The sequence below is a fragment of the Argiope bruennichi genome, chromosome 2 (assembly GCF_947563725.1).
Source record: "Argiope bruennichi chromosome 2, qqArgBrue1.1, whole genome shotgun sequence".
NCBI classification, from domain to species: domain Eukaryota; kingdom Metazoa; phylum Arthropoda; class Arachnida; order Araneae; family Araneidae; genus Argiope; species Argiope bruennichi.
The window spans coordinates 11969104-11984881 of NC_079152.1; the positions used below are offsets into that span (position 1 = coordinate 11969104).

General features: G+C 25.3%; 1 protein-coding gene across 2 annotated transcripts in view; it reads right to left on the reverse strand.

Moving 5' to 3' along the window:
- Positions 1-15088, reverse strand: part of LOC129962118 (insulin gene enhancer protein ISL-1-like) — a 170365-nt gene extending 155277 nt beyond the window's left edge. For both annotated transcript variants that reach the window (XM_056075852.1, XM_056075851.1), the window contains exon 1: positions 14400-15088. In XM_056075852.1, coding sequence (XP_055931827.1) covers positions 14400-14421 — 22 coding nt within the window. In that variant the 5' untranslated portion in view covers positions 14422-15088. The remainder of the gene's footprint in view (positions 1-14399) is intronic.
- Positions 15089-15778: the final 690 nt, after the last annotated feature.

Sequence of the window (15778 nt, forward strand, 5' to 3'; positions counted from 1 at the left end):
ACAGTTACAATTAATTCAGTAACTACAATTACTATCCAATATCTACAGTTACAATTAATTCATTAACTACAGTTACAATCCAATATCTACAACTACAATTAATTCAGTATCTACAGTTACTATCCAATATCTACAGTTACAATTAATTCAGTATCTACAGTTACTATCCAATATCTACAGTTACAATTAATTCAATATCTACTGTCAAAATTCAATATCTATAGTTAAATTGAGTTACAATTAATTTTCATTCTTTTGATAAATGATTACTGATTTTCTTCATCTACTGATATTATTGGAGGGGGATTTTGGCATGTATTGGTGATTGGCGAAATTATGAACTGTGATTAGATAATGAAATCGACACCTGAACTGGCACGTCTTTCTCCTAGCTAACAAATCATACGAAGGTCTGGAATACGTATATAAGTGTTTTTGAAGGAATCCGATATCAGAATTGCGATCGTCTCGCGATGAATTTGAGATTATAATGCCACCTTCTCCAAAAAGTAAATAAAAAAATTAAAATGGTCATATTTTCACGAATTAGAGGAGCATATACATTTCCAAATATCCATAAACAAACTGTAAATTATTCGTATCATGACGAAGTCAGAATTTCTTGATGAAATTTCGAGATAATAATAAACGGAAGTAGTGTATATTATAAGATTTATGCCTCATTATGATTCCTTGCTGAAAATTCTTGAGACCATTAAAGAACAGTAAATCATGACAACTCACATCTCATCAAAAATCTTTCCATGACTTAAAATTAATTCATTCAACACACATAACGATCTGAAATAGGTATATACGCTATAAAAATTATATTTATATATATATATATATATATATATATATATATATATATATATATATATATATATCCTTTTAAGAAACAAGAAAATTAAAAAGTGTCGAAGGTTCAAGATACCATTCAAGCTTTGATGAAAGTTCAAGATAATATTAAATAACAATAAATCATTAAGGTTCCATAATTCGTTAAAATTCTTTTCATGAATTAATCATCCATTCAATGCACATTAACACAGAAATTAGATATTTACAATATAAAATATTCCCTGTTTACAACATTGACCTTTTCAGAAACAAAATAGATAATTTTGCGTATAAAACAAGAAAAGAAATGGCGAAAATTCAAGATACCATTAAACAACAATAAATCATTAAAGTCTATATCTTGCTAAAAATTCCCTCTTGAATTTGATAAATAAATTGTTAAATTAATGAATTAATAAAGAATCAACCAATGAATTAATCAGTTATTAAATACACATTATTATCGAAATTGGAAGTATGCGTTATAAAATATTCTCTATTTATAGATATTATTTTTTTTAGAAACAGATAATTTTGCTTATAAGACAGGAAAATTAGGAACGTGACGTTAGTTCAAGATACCATCACCCATAACTTGGAGAAAGCTCAAGATATCATTAAATAACTGCAAATGTAGTCAAAATGCAATGCATAAATGTAGTCAAAAATCTTCACATAAACTAGTCATCCATTCAATTCAACGAAATTAAATATATGCATTATCAAATATTTTATTTTTACTGGTAAGTCCTTTTTAAAAACAAAATATGTTGAATTTTGCTTATGGAACAAGAAAAATGAAAAGTGATGAAAGTTCAAGATACCATTAAATAATAACAAAACATTAGTATTTGCGTCTATCAAAATTCTTCCCATGAATTACTTAATTATTCAAAGCATATTATTATCGAAGTTAGATATATATGCTTTATATATCTAATTATAGATAGTGCAATGATTCATAGATATGACTCAAAGTATATAGATATGATTCTCAGTAATATAATTACCATGAAACAACGAAATTGCAAAATGTCAATATTTTGAACTGAATATAGACATAAATCAAAATTGTCGGTGAAAAATCGAACATTTAGTGAAATTCTAATATATTTGACCCATCTTTGATGTTTGTCGACAAGCACGGATAAATTCTGGTGAGAGGTGAAAACAGAAGTTAATAAGACACAGCTAGAGAAATGAACATAGCAGTTTAAGTTGTTGCAAGAAAAAAAAGATTGTATAACGTTAACCGCATAATTTAAGTGCAAGTTTATAATTGATACCGTTTTCTTTTCTTGTCTGGAATGTACTGTTCATTTTAAGTTAAGTAGTTTATTTACGTTTTAATAATGAAGTATAATTTACGTTTAGTTCACGTTCATTTTGATGTAGTACATTACGTACTTGCAAGTTTTGGATACATATCAAAATATGTTTTAATAATGAAGTACAATTTAAAAAGTTGAACGTTTGTTTTTTAACAAAGCGTTTTTATTAAGTGTTCACCATAAATGTATACTGAATATGTACATTTGCGGGTGGTGCAAATGAAAAATAATGATGTTTAGCAATTGTTTCGGAGACATCAAGCGAGAATGTTGAGTTTAATCGAAAAATATCTACTTTTTCTAGTTACCAATCTTTCACAATACCATTTACACTGAGAAACATTCTCTTTTTTTACTAATATGTTCTTTTTAAAAACAAAATGTGTAGAATTTTACTTATGAAACAAGAAAAATAATGTTAAAATAATTGAAAATGGGTAATTGAATCGTTTCCGAAATGTAGATACCTTTTTATGCGATCAGAATACAACAGAACATCAAAAAAAAACTTTCGGAAATAATAATAAAAGCTTTTCGAAGAGTGAAAAATAAAATGAAAGCACAAATGCTTTTCTCTTTTCTACAGTTCTAATCCATTTTTATTCCTAACAGTAAACCAATTGCGCTCGGGCATAAGTTGTTAGCACTTAATACGCACAGAGGTTGCGGTAAAAAAATTTTAAATGCAAATTGTTTCATTTGTTCAGGGAATACTCAGCGCTAAAGGTATAAAAGCAACTTCGGGGACCGACTAAAGAGGCTAACATGAAATATAATTTATTCTTTTTTTTTTTTCCACTTGCAGTCCCTATTAAAGATGATATGATGAAAATGAATGCTGTATGATGTGTTTCTGATGCTCGTTAGAATCGCGAATAATTTTTTTTTTAAAAAATAGATATACTTGGGTAGAATTAGGCTCATTTTTGTTATTTAAATCCTGGAAGCTAACATATTTGGGATGAATTTAGAATAAAATAGCAAAGTGAATAAGTTGAAAAGTGAAAGCTCATTGGCATATTAGTTTTATTTTATGATTGTAAAAGCATCCTATTCTTAAATAGCACATTGAAGAGAAACTTTTTATTCATTACTTGATTACAGTCATTTCTTTAACGGATTTCCGCAGATAAATCACTTATTTTAAACGATATTGTTTGTAATTATTTCTTTGTTTAGCTAAATAATATTTATTATAGTCTTATAGCAGGTTTACGGTTTTTGCATTTAAAAATACTCTTTGTTTATACGGTTCCAATGTTTATAGAATTTTGTCATAACTTGGATAATTATAAAATTATAGATTACAATCCTGAAAATTTTTATTCTAAACTGATTTTTGATGCATCTGGTAATAATTATTATTCATTTATCATCAATATAATTTAAAAATTTTTGAAATTCCCATTGGATATGAGTATAGAAAATAACTCGATTTAAAAAAGATGATACTATTGTACCTAATTCACTGTCTTATGATTCTATGTTTATATGGGCCTAATGTGCATAGAATTTTGTCGAGAGTCAAGCCTCTTCAAGTTGGTTTTTACATGACAATTTAAGAAGTGAGTAATATATCAAACAAATTTCCGCTAATTGAGCATGATTCAAAATTTTTTTCATAGTGCTTTTTCAATGCTGAAAAATCTAATGAAATGATAGCAGTCACATTAACTGATAACTTATTATTTGATTGAAAGCCGAGCAAATTGTGTAAACCAAAATTCTGAAAATTGCTAAATGCATGTCCAAATTCTTCATCTTTGAAGTACAGATTTGAATTGTTGAAAAAATATTATATTAAATAACGCTCATATAGATATACGCACTTAATCAAGTTTTTTTAAAGAATTACTTTGATTTTATCGGATGTAATTTAATTATTATACAAGTGTTTTTTTTTTTTTTCAAAATTGTTATTAATAAATATTTCGCGTACAGTATAATGTCTATTTTCTGTGTCGGTTACAACAAGCAATATTCGTTTTTTTAAGTCATAAATACTATTAACAGTCTTAGTTTAAAAAATATTAATATTTAATTTTTGATATTTAAATCTTACTATGTTTTCTCCATGTGCCAAAATCAAAACATCAAATAATTTTTTAAAAAATAGCTTTCAATCGCCCCCTTTTTTTCTAATATGGATTGAAGCAAAAAAAAATCCATTAAAGGAAGTATTGAAAGCTTAAAATAATTCGCACAAAAATTTTTTATTGCTGCATTTTTATTCTGCAATTTTCCCTTGCACTTAATATTATAACTTGATTTATATACCTAAAATTAATATGAAAACCTTCACAACAATTCTATGATTAACTTAAGTACAAAAAATTCTTTGTCTCAGATATTTGTTTACTTAATTAAAATTGAAAAATCTTTGTCTGCAAATATTAAAGTAAAATAAATAAGAAAATATTTTTTTTGCCGGTATAATATCGATCGCTATATGAAAATTTCATCTTTAAAACTTTTTTTATCTTAATCAAAAAATAACATCGCAAGAGTATTAAATTTGCCAAATTTTGATTACAATTTTCAAACACTTTTGTGTCTTTTTAATAACATCAAATATCCCTGATATTATTCAAGATGTTTTTATTTTGCATTTCTGATTAAGTTTTGAAAAATGTAGAATAATTTCAAAGTAAATGAAAAAAAATGTGAATCAATTAATTTGTGTCCCGTCTAATTCAAAATCTCTTGTTTCAATTCCGTTTTTTAAAATGAATATTATGCAATAGCAAATGAATAATACTGCATCATTTTTTTATAAATAATTGTACAAAATTGCTTTTTATGTAACTTCTCTTATTGGTTTTTGAAACAAAAAAAATAACAGAAAAAATTATAGCACAGAAACAAATTACGTCAAGCTTAAAGTTTTCAACATCTAGAAATTGAAAAATGATTTGATGATAAACAATTTCGATTAATTTTAACAGCAATAAGTATGTTATCATCGCCCGAATGATTTTCATTTCATCCCCGTTAAAATGAAACTCGTTTTCCGGTATTTCTAATTCACCGGAGATTCATAAAAGAAAATAATTCGGATATATTTCGACAAAATCTTTTACATTCAACTGCAGAAATTAGTTTTCAACAGTGTCGAAATTACAATAAAGTATAAAAAATTCATAGTTGTGTTTCATTTAATCTGCTCGTATTTACAAATTAATTTTCTGTAATCAAAAACAGAGTAGTAAAAAAAGGAATTAATATTATGATATATATTTGTGACAGTAAAATATTAAAATTTAAAATTCTCTTTTTTCATCGTATCAGATTTAAGTACGTAATGTTTCAGTTATAGCTCAGGCAATATTTACTCTTAATATTTACTTATTTACTTAAATATTTTAATTCTTATATTTTAATTCTTTTAAAATATTAAACACTTTATTTGATATATTTTCTAACTTTTTAAATAAAATTCATTGAAAGTGCTTTTTCTTTGATGTCATCAGATGTAAATTCAAGCATGATATAAAGTGACATATTTAATTTATTTTGGCGCTTTTATTTTATATATCCTGATTGACGTTTTCTTGATTTTTACAGTATATAGTAATAATGAAGCAATTAACTGATACACCATATTACTAGGAAACTGCTAAATAATGTTTCAAAAACTATAATATTTTTTTTTCTTTTTAAACATTTACTTTATTCAACTACTATGAGAAAAAAGTCTGGAATACTCATATCAATTCTAACTTCAAATATATTTTATTTGTTACGTCCTTCTAAAATGTAAAATAAACTTTTTTTATTCTGGATTTTTTTTAAATCCTAGGATGTTTAGGAATATTCCTAGAAAGAGACGTAATTTCATTGTTTCTACACTTAAGAAACCTCACAACTACTTTCAGAAAAAAAAGTTGTTGTTTTTTTTTCCCCTTAAGAATTCAAACATATACTGTAAAAAAATGGTTTTCTAAAATTAATGTATTACACAAGAATCTAAAAAACCCTATTTTCTCCATAAATTAAGATTTACTGTAAAAATCATCTTATTTCTCATGAATTAAACTTATTGTAAAAAAAAGTACTTTTAAAAGTAGCATCATGAATTGAAACGTATCATAAAAAGCAGCATATTATTCATGAATTGAAACGTATCATAAAAAGCAGCATATTATTCATGAATTGAAACGTATCATAAAAAGCAGCATATTATTCATGAATTGAAACGTATTATAAAAAGCAGCATATTATCCATGAATTGAAACGTATTAAAAGCAGCATATTATTCATAAATTGAAACGTATTATAAAAAGCAGCATATTAATTATGAATTTAAATGCACTATAAAAAAAGGTACACTAAATAGTAGTATATAATTCATGAATTTAAATATACTCTAAAAAAATATTCTAAAAAGTAACATATTCCTCATAAATTAAAGTTTAAAAATCAGCATATTACTAATGAATTTAAGTTTACTGCCACAATATGGTTGTTAAACTAAATTTTCATCATAACTGAGTAATATTTCAAAGTAAATAACTCAAATAAAACAAATAAATACTTTTATTTACACGTTTAGCTTTATTTAATAGGTATCATTGAAATTTCATTTTAAAGCTAAAATTTTTGTAAATAACTGTAAAATAGGTTTTCTTTCTTTTTAATCTAATAGTATTGCATTGCACATAGAGAAATTTTGTAAATTTTGTTTTTCTACCGATCAGGTTTTTCAAATGCTTATTAAAAGACAAAAAATATTCTGAATTTTCAAATCTCAAATTAAAATCTCTCGCACTGGAAGGAAATGAGTTGCGTTTGATATTTTAATAAATAGATTAAAAGAAAATTGTTTTAATTCACGGAACTATATAAGACAAAGGAGAGTAATATAAAAGATATGTGTCCATAAAACGCTTCAAGAGGATGTAGAAAATTTCAATAAATTATAACTTATTAAACTTAATATTAAAAATAGTTTCTTATAACCCGAATACATCATGATACAAAGACGTTATATCGTTAAAATTATCCTGTATTTAAATCCAAAACATAATCTCATTGCATTTTAACATTTTGTGTGAGTCCGTCTGAGTGCTCAAAATATTTTCACGTTAAGTAAAAACAAACTTCATTACAACTTTGAATGCTAAATATGCATATTATTAATGTTAACATTTTGTGAAAATCCGTCTGAATGCTCAAAATACTTTCACATTAAATAAAAATAATTTATAATAATTTTGAATGCTAAATCTACATATTAATATTCACATTTGGTAGGTGTCCGTCTGAATGTTCAAAATATTTTCAATTTAAACCGAAAATAAACTTTATTTTTATTTTGAATGTTTGCTTTTCGTATCATTAATGCTAACCATAATTGAGAAAAATAAATTATTTTTATATATGTATATTGTGTATTAGAGCAAGAAACGCATAACGAATAAACAATACCGGATATATGAAATTGATAAAATATATTTTCTCCAAAATTGTTTACGTAAATAAATTTTGTCCTGAAATCCTATAATATTGTCAAAATTTTAATACTGCTGATAAATTGGCATGATATTTGATTTAATTTTTTTTATTTTAATTTAATTTTAATCTTAATTTTTTTTCGGAATAAGATTATCATTAACTTTTACTCAACTTGTATAGGAAATTACATTTAAAAAAATTGGAGTTTTACTTTTTTCGTTGAGCTCAAAAAGTTTATTTCTTATTAAATTTGATATTGTCATTAACATAAAAATTATCTTAAAACGATTCACACAGAAAAAAAAAACACTTTTTCTACAAAAATTTTCAGAAAGTAACCATAATAATGATTGTCATAAATTCTATTGTTATAATGAGGAAAGCGTTTGCTTAAAAATAAAACTAATCAGAATTTTTAAATCCCCATGTGATTTAATATTAATTTTAGTATTGATAACCCAAATTAACTTTAAAAATGTTAGGACTTGATATTTTTAACTAATAAAGATTTTTCATAACATAAGCAGAAATATAAAAGCATTAAAATTGTACAGATAGTTGAAAAACCTCTTTTTAAAAATGAAATGCATAAATAATAACTTTGTATTTAGCATATTTTTGACATATTATATATTTTATACAAATCTATAAGATATTTTTATATGAAAAAAGCAATATTGTTTAAAAAGATTTAAATTTTCCATAAATTAAGAATATAATATCTTGGTAGTTTTAAATCTGAGTCGTTACGTCTTTCAAGAATAATATATGAGTATTTTAGTAAGAAATGCAAATTATTGCTGTTTTTCTAAACAAACAAAAAAGAATATTTTCTTTAATTTTTTAAATTCTTAACATTGAACTTTGATAATTGCCTTTGAACTCAAATTTTAAAACAAATAGATATAGAAAACGAGCACATTTTTTTTCAATCTAAAAAGAAAGCATATTGTCTTATATTGAATGTATTTTCAAATTTTTCACATTTAACTCTGATTATTAATTTAAATTGGAAAGCTAATCAAAAATTTAAAATTAATGTAATGGAAACAGACTCTCTTTATATTTTTTAATTTCATTCCTGAAATTGCAGTTTAAATGAATATTCAAAATTTTTCACAGTCGGAATGTGTAACATTGTGAATTGCATGCGTTGGATAAAATTTTCTGCCATAGCGACCAGAAATTAAATGATTTAATACAAATAAAATGTTTATATAATCAGTGAATTTCATTAAAGTTTTATAAATTTAAATTTTATCAAATTAATAAAAGAAAACAGTAGTCCAAAACTAAAACTTTAGATAAAAACTTATTATTAATTTTCAAACTTTATTATTAAACTTATTTTGAAATTTAAACAAAAATGGTTCTTTTGTCTCTTGGTAAAAAAGCTTTCTAATCAAGTTGGTATATGGAAAGTAATATTTTAAAAAATGAATTTAATTAAAGAAACGTATTTTTCTTTTTTTTAAAAAAGAAGATATTTAATTTTATTTAATTTTAAATATATCAAGATTTAATTAATAATTAGTATCAAACTATCCGAAATTGTGTTTAGAAATATCTTTGGACTGCTTTTGAAAGTACTTTTAAATGTAAGGAGTGAATCCCATTAAATTTAGAATTCTGAATTTAGGAAACAATCAAGGATTTTAGTCAGAATTTAGGAAACAATCAAGGATTTTAGTCTGAATTTAGGAAACAATCAAAGCAACTATCTTAAATGAAATAAAACAGTTTATGAATGCACAGAATAATTTTTAAATGAAAAAAAATAACGCCAATTCTAGGAAAGAAAACGCCAAAAACTATCTAACATCGTTCCTTTTTTGCTTTTCTTAGCAAGGAATCTCGTTAAAAATAACTATTACCAAAATCTTTTATGTCTGAGCATTTCAATGTGCAGAAATTTAATTGCCATTTCCAATAAATCTTATGTTAAGCACATTCAACAGTTGGAGGTTGCATCATGAATAGAGACAATGTTTTCAGGGTTCAAGTAATAATGAGTTCCCTTTTTTAAGACTGAGCTTTGCAAAAGTCTGTTACAGATATATGCAAAATTCTGTATTGTAATCTGATAATGCCAATAAGTTTCACCGCTTTGTTATTGCCGATTATCTCAAATCCATCCTTGGGGATCTCTATCTATCATGGAAATGTTTTTCCTTTTTTCATTTCAAAAAACAAAACAAAAAACGGACATTTTTTTTAAATAAAATATTTTAAGATTCTTTTTACAAAACTGGTCAATTATATTTACATTCAGAAATATTTATTTTTATTTCAACTTTCCACTTATTTAATATTTTTAAATTAAGACTCAAAAAATTAATCTTAAAAAATATGAATAGATTTAATAATAAAAAAGCTGTCGTTTTGAAATATTTTTTAATATCAAAGTTTGCCAGAACTAGCTTTAAAAATAATTTTTGCAATTAATGTTTTCAACTACAATATACTCTAAATTATATTATTAGCGAATGGAAATGCAGAAAAACGACTTTTTATTTCAACAGAATAAAATAAAAAAAGTTGACTGAGTTTTTATTTGAATTGCTGTTGAATATGAGAAAAATTCCATTTTGAAACCTTTATAAAGATATTATCAAGAATCATCGATTTTAAAATACTTAATTTATCCATAAAATCAAAGTTTATATTTCATCAAGTTATATCAATACTTAAGAAAAAAAAAAAGGTAGCTTTTAAAGAAAAGGGTATCGAAAATTCAAACAATGTGTGAACTATTTCTGCCCAAAAACTGTATTGGAAAACAAGGAGTGAAAAGGAAGCATAACTATTATAATTACTATTATAATACGAAATCAGAAATTAAATCCAGAATTTTAAATTATTAAAATTCCTATATTGTATAATTACTAGAAGTGTAATATTTGGACTAACGAATACTTAAATGCATATATTACCAAACAGAATTTAAATATTAGTGCGAATGATAACCTAAGCTTCTTTCATCTTAAAAACTTTTCCCCTAACCAGAATTGCATATAACTTCTCATAAAAGAGCAATGCATTAATATTAAATACTAAATAATACAAAGCATTCAATTGAATTGTCCCTTGAATTGAGAATTGAAAAAAATAAATCATAATAAGCATTTGTTTGTACTTATCCTTACGATAGACCGAAGATTAGCCGTTGGGAACTTTCTATATTCAGAATATGACCACACATTGTAAAGTTTGATCAAAATTTCGATCTGTCGTTTAATGTTTTCTCTTGGTTTCTTGAATAAAATTTTAAGTCTATTGTTCTTTTGAAAATGTTTAATTATTTTTTCTATTATTATTTAACTTTTTTTGATAAGACGAAAAACATTTGATAAACATTACAATAACTTTTTCCTCTAGGATGCCATCGTAATATTAATGAAATAGCAATAATAGAGAAAAAAATTCGTTGTCAGAAGTTATTTAAAAAAAGTAAATAATGATAAATGCTATAGAAATCTTATGATTCATTTTAAATCCTTTACTATCTAATATTTTCAAATCTATTTTGTCATATCACTGATCACTTTTTTTTAAAAAAATTAGTTGTCTGATATTTACTTTCAAAATCTGAAATTCTAGAAAATTCTAGCATAATTTAAGGGTTTTTAAAAGATTTAACAGAATATCTCAAAGTTATTTAACTCCATATTAGCATTTGTTATATTGTAACAAGTAAATTACCAGCAATTTAAAATACAAAAAGAAAAGAAAAACTCTAACAATCTAAAAATATAAAATTATTTAGAAACTTAACAAAAAAATCACAAAATTATTTTTCATATTAACGCAATTTATATTTTTTCAAAAAAAAAATTACTTTCTCTAATGGAAATTAATAAATTCTGATTGTTAGAAAGTCATTTCTATTTTTATTATAAATTACACTATTATTCAAATAAAATATATACAAAATATTTAAAATTTGTTTAATTAAAATTTGACATATTGCTTTATTCTAAATTTCTCAAAAATACATTATTTTTATTACAATTTTTCCTTTCTTAAATAGTTAATCGGAAAATGACGTTCATTTCCTTTTTAACTCTATAACCTATAAACAAAAACAATGCAATAACATTTTAACTCATATTAAAATCGCATTAGCTGCTCGATAAATATCATAAGAAAGAAAATCTTATTATTTTGAATAACTAATCCCATTTTTGACAGCATTTTTAATTGATTTAAGTATCTATTATTAAATGAAATTTGTAAATGAAACAGGATAAATGTTTATGCCAGAATTTTCGATCAAATTATTTTAGATCGGAATACATCAAATGTGAAAGCAATTTAAATTTCTATTTTTTTAAAAATGTAATTCAAACAAGATGACTCAATATAATTAGTTAACAAATGGGGGGGGTTACTTCTGGGAATAAGGTTTTGATAGTTGCATATTATCTATGATTAATACCTAATGAGAAATAGTTGTCGATATTATTTGTATAAATGTATCCATTTCGGTATCATTTCTAAAAAATGTTTACATTACCAGAATAGACAACAGTTTCGTAATATTAGCAAACGCTGCAAAACGAGAAAACTGGATATAACCAATTAGAATCGAAATAATTTTTACGAATAAGATTTTGAAAATATGATATTCTTTGAGATAAATAATTAATAAGAAAGTCCTTGAAAAAAATCATAAATGTAATGAGAACAAAAGCCGCCTCCCCACCCCCCCAAAAAAAGAAAAAAAATGTTAATAATAATGATAATCTGAAATTTGAAAATAATTTTCAATATCCCTAGTAAAATCATTATAAACTTACTAAACTATAAAACGTATTGAACAATTAAACTAAATTTTGTAATCTTATTAAACTAGATAACAACTTCACAATGTTAAGAAAAAATGCAAAACTTTTATAACGTCCGTGAGAAAATAATATTTTTATTCTAAAAAATAAAAAAAGTAAAAAAAAAAAAAAAAATTCGTAGGGAAAAAAAGAATCATGAGTTAGTAAATAAGAAAATTAAATGGATCTACTGTAAATCTTACTATATATCCATAACTATACCAAATAAACTACAACAAACTAATGTTTTTATAACAAATTTCTTGATAGGCATAATATTTTTGCAAATAAAAACTTGTCATTTAATTGAGATTATTAAAAAGGCGAATTCGAATTTGTGAATGCGAAAATCTAAGGTATCTTTTATCTGTCATAATAACATATCTATAACCATACCAAAGCAATTACAGGAAGCTAACACTTTTATGACAGATGTAATAAAATGTCCGTGAAAACATGACTTCCTTTTATAAACAAAAACGCCGTTTGAACAAGATTCATTAAAAAATACAAATTTTGAATTCATGAATGCGAATCTCTAAGGTACCTTTTGTCGGTCATATAACAACGTATACCAAAGAAATTACAACTAGTTAATGCTTTTATGACAAAGTGCGTCAAAACATGATTTTTGAATAATTAAAAATGTGTCGTTTGAACGAGAATTATTAAAAATATAAATTTTGAATTAGTGATAGCGAATATCTAAGGTATCATTTATCATTCATATATTAATATATTTATAACCATAGCAAGGCAATTACAACTAGCTAACGGTTTTATGACAAAGTCCGTGAAAACATGATTTTTTTTTTTTTTGTATAAAAACGCCATTTAAATGAGAGTTATTAAGAATATAAATTCTGAATTAGTGAAGGTGAATCTATAAGGTATCTTTTATTGGTTTTATAGCTGCATATTTATAATCAAACCAAAGCAGTTACAATTAGCTAACGCTTTTATGGCAATGTCTAGGATAACAGACTTTTCTTATATATATATATATATATATATATATATAAACGTCAATTAAATATAAATGAGTAAAAATACAAATTCTGAATTAGTGAAAGCGAATCTCTAAGGTATCTTTTATAGGTCATATAACAACATATTTATAATCATACGAAAGCAATTACAAATAGCTGACACTTTTATGACAAATGTCATAAAATGTCCGTGGAAACATGACATTTCTTTTTGTAAATAAAAACGTTCATTTAAAAGAGAATTATTAAAAATATAAATTCTGAATTAGTGAATGCGAATCTATAAGATATCTTCTATCGGTTTTATAGTTGCATATCTATAATCATACAAAGCAGTTACAATCAATTAACTAACGCTTTTATGACAAAATCCAGGATAACAGACTTTTTAAAAAAAACGTCAATTTAATATAAATAAGTAAAAATACAAATTCTGAATTAGTGAAAGCGAATCTCTAAGGTATCTTTTATAGGTCATATAACAACATATTTATAATCATACGAAAGCAATTACAAATAGCTGACACTTTTATGACAAATGTCATAAAATGTCCGTGGAAACATGACATTTCTTTTTGTAAATAAAAGCGTTCATTTAAAAGAGAATTATTAAAAATATAAATTCTGAATGAGTGAATGCGAATCTGTAAGATATCTTCTATCGGTTTTATAGTTGCATATCTATAATCATACAAAGCAGTTACAATCAATTAACTAACGCTTTTATGACAAAATCCAGGATAACAGACTTTAAAAAAAAAAAAAACGTCAATTTAATATAAATAAGTAAAAATACAAATTTTGAATTAGTGAAAGCGAATCTCTCAGATATCTTACATCGGTCTTATATTTACATATTTATGATCATAACAAAGCAAATACAGCTAACGAACGCTTTTATGACAAAGTCTATAAAAACATGAAGATTTTTATTTTTTAAAAAATGTGTCACTTACTTTGCGGCTGTGTCTCCGCCATGTCGGCACTATCTCCGCTCTTGGAAGGCGAAATTTTGGCGGTTTCGTTGGGCCTCAGAGTGGAAAAGGTGATATATGCCGTTGTCTCCTTCGATGGCAAAATGTGAGCCAGAAGGTGTTGTGCCACACGTCGGTAAGAGTCCTTGCTATGTCCAGAAGCCAGGGTTGAGTCTTGGTGGGTGCGCTTGCGGTCAGAAGATAAAACAGGACGACCCCTTATTCTTTCTGATGATCCCTTTCCAGCTACATCAGAAATTAATCCGGATGTATGGAAAAGATGTCGTTCGTTTCATTCGAAATTCAAATGGTCCCCTCTTGGATTCAAAGATTAATTCACTGCGGAATTAATTTTTATGAAGTTGAACCGGGTAGAGAAATTGTTCGAGTCCGATAATTAAATTTGCATCAAAATCAGCTGTGCTAATGTATCATTTGCTTCTGTTGAAGATCGGACCTGAACTGACCATAAGCTGTCCTATTCGGTTTTATTCCAATAAAAAAAAAAATCACGAAGTTCGAATAAACAAAACTATTTAACGATCAGAAGTTCTTAAATTTAAAACAATAAAATGCACAGAGCGAAGATGCTAAATCAAATGGAATTTCTATTATAATTTTTTCGTAAAAGACGGACGGTCGCTCAAACTGCAATCGGTCAGACAGGAAGACCCTAACTCGGCTGACATGTAAACTGAAAACCCCAGCCGTGCCTGTTTCGAGTTAACTCCGCCCAACTGCCTCTTGATTGGCTGCTCTCCAAAACGTACTGGATTGCGTGTCATGTCGTAGATTTTTGTTTTTTCTCCGAAGCAGTAGCGCCGCCTGGTGCAGATATTTTGAACTGGAGTAAGGACTTGGAATTTAGGCTTATGGGAGAGGGTTAGAGGAATTCTGATTAGAAGAAATAAAAACTTTCATTAGCAAGTTGTCATAAATTTACAAGAATTGCTCACTTTGTCTTTAGAAAGCGATGGACAATTATTTTACTAGGAATATCTTACTTGAAACGATGCGAAGTATATCATTATTAATGAGTGTATATTTCATATTAAGCTAAGTTGAAACATGCTGGGTGTCGAAATCTGAAATTAGAAATACATCACTTAACGATCATATGAATAACGATCATCTTTTAAAATAAACATTCAAGCATCTATGTACTCGAATAGTACAAATTTTTTTTTATCAATTAGTCATATAGGAATTTAAATGATAAAGTTATGAATTTTTCCTTAAAAATTGTGAAACGTTTTTCTAATTATTCAGTTTCTTTAAAAAATTCAGTCAAATGGTTGAGTACCGGTAAAGAAGATTTAATTGATTTCTATTATTTTTCATAAAGAAAAAGGAATTTATTC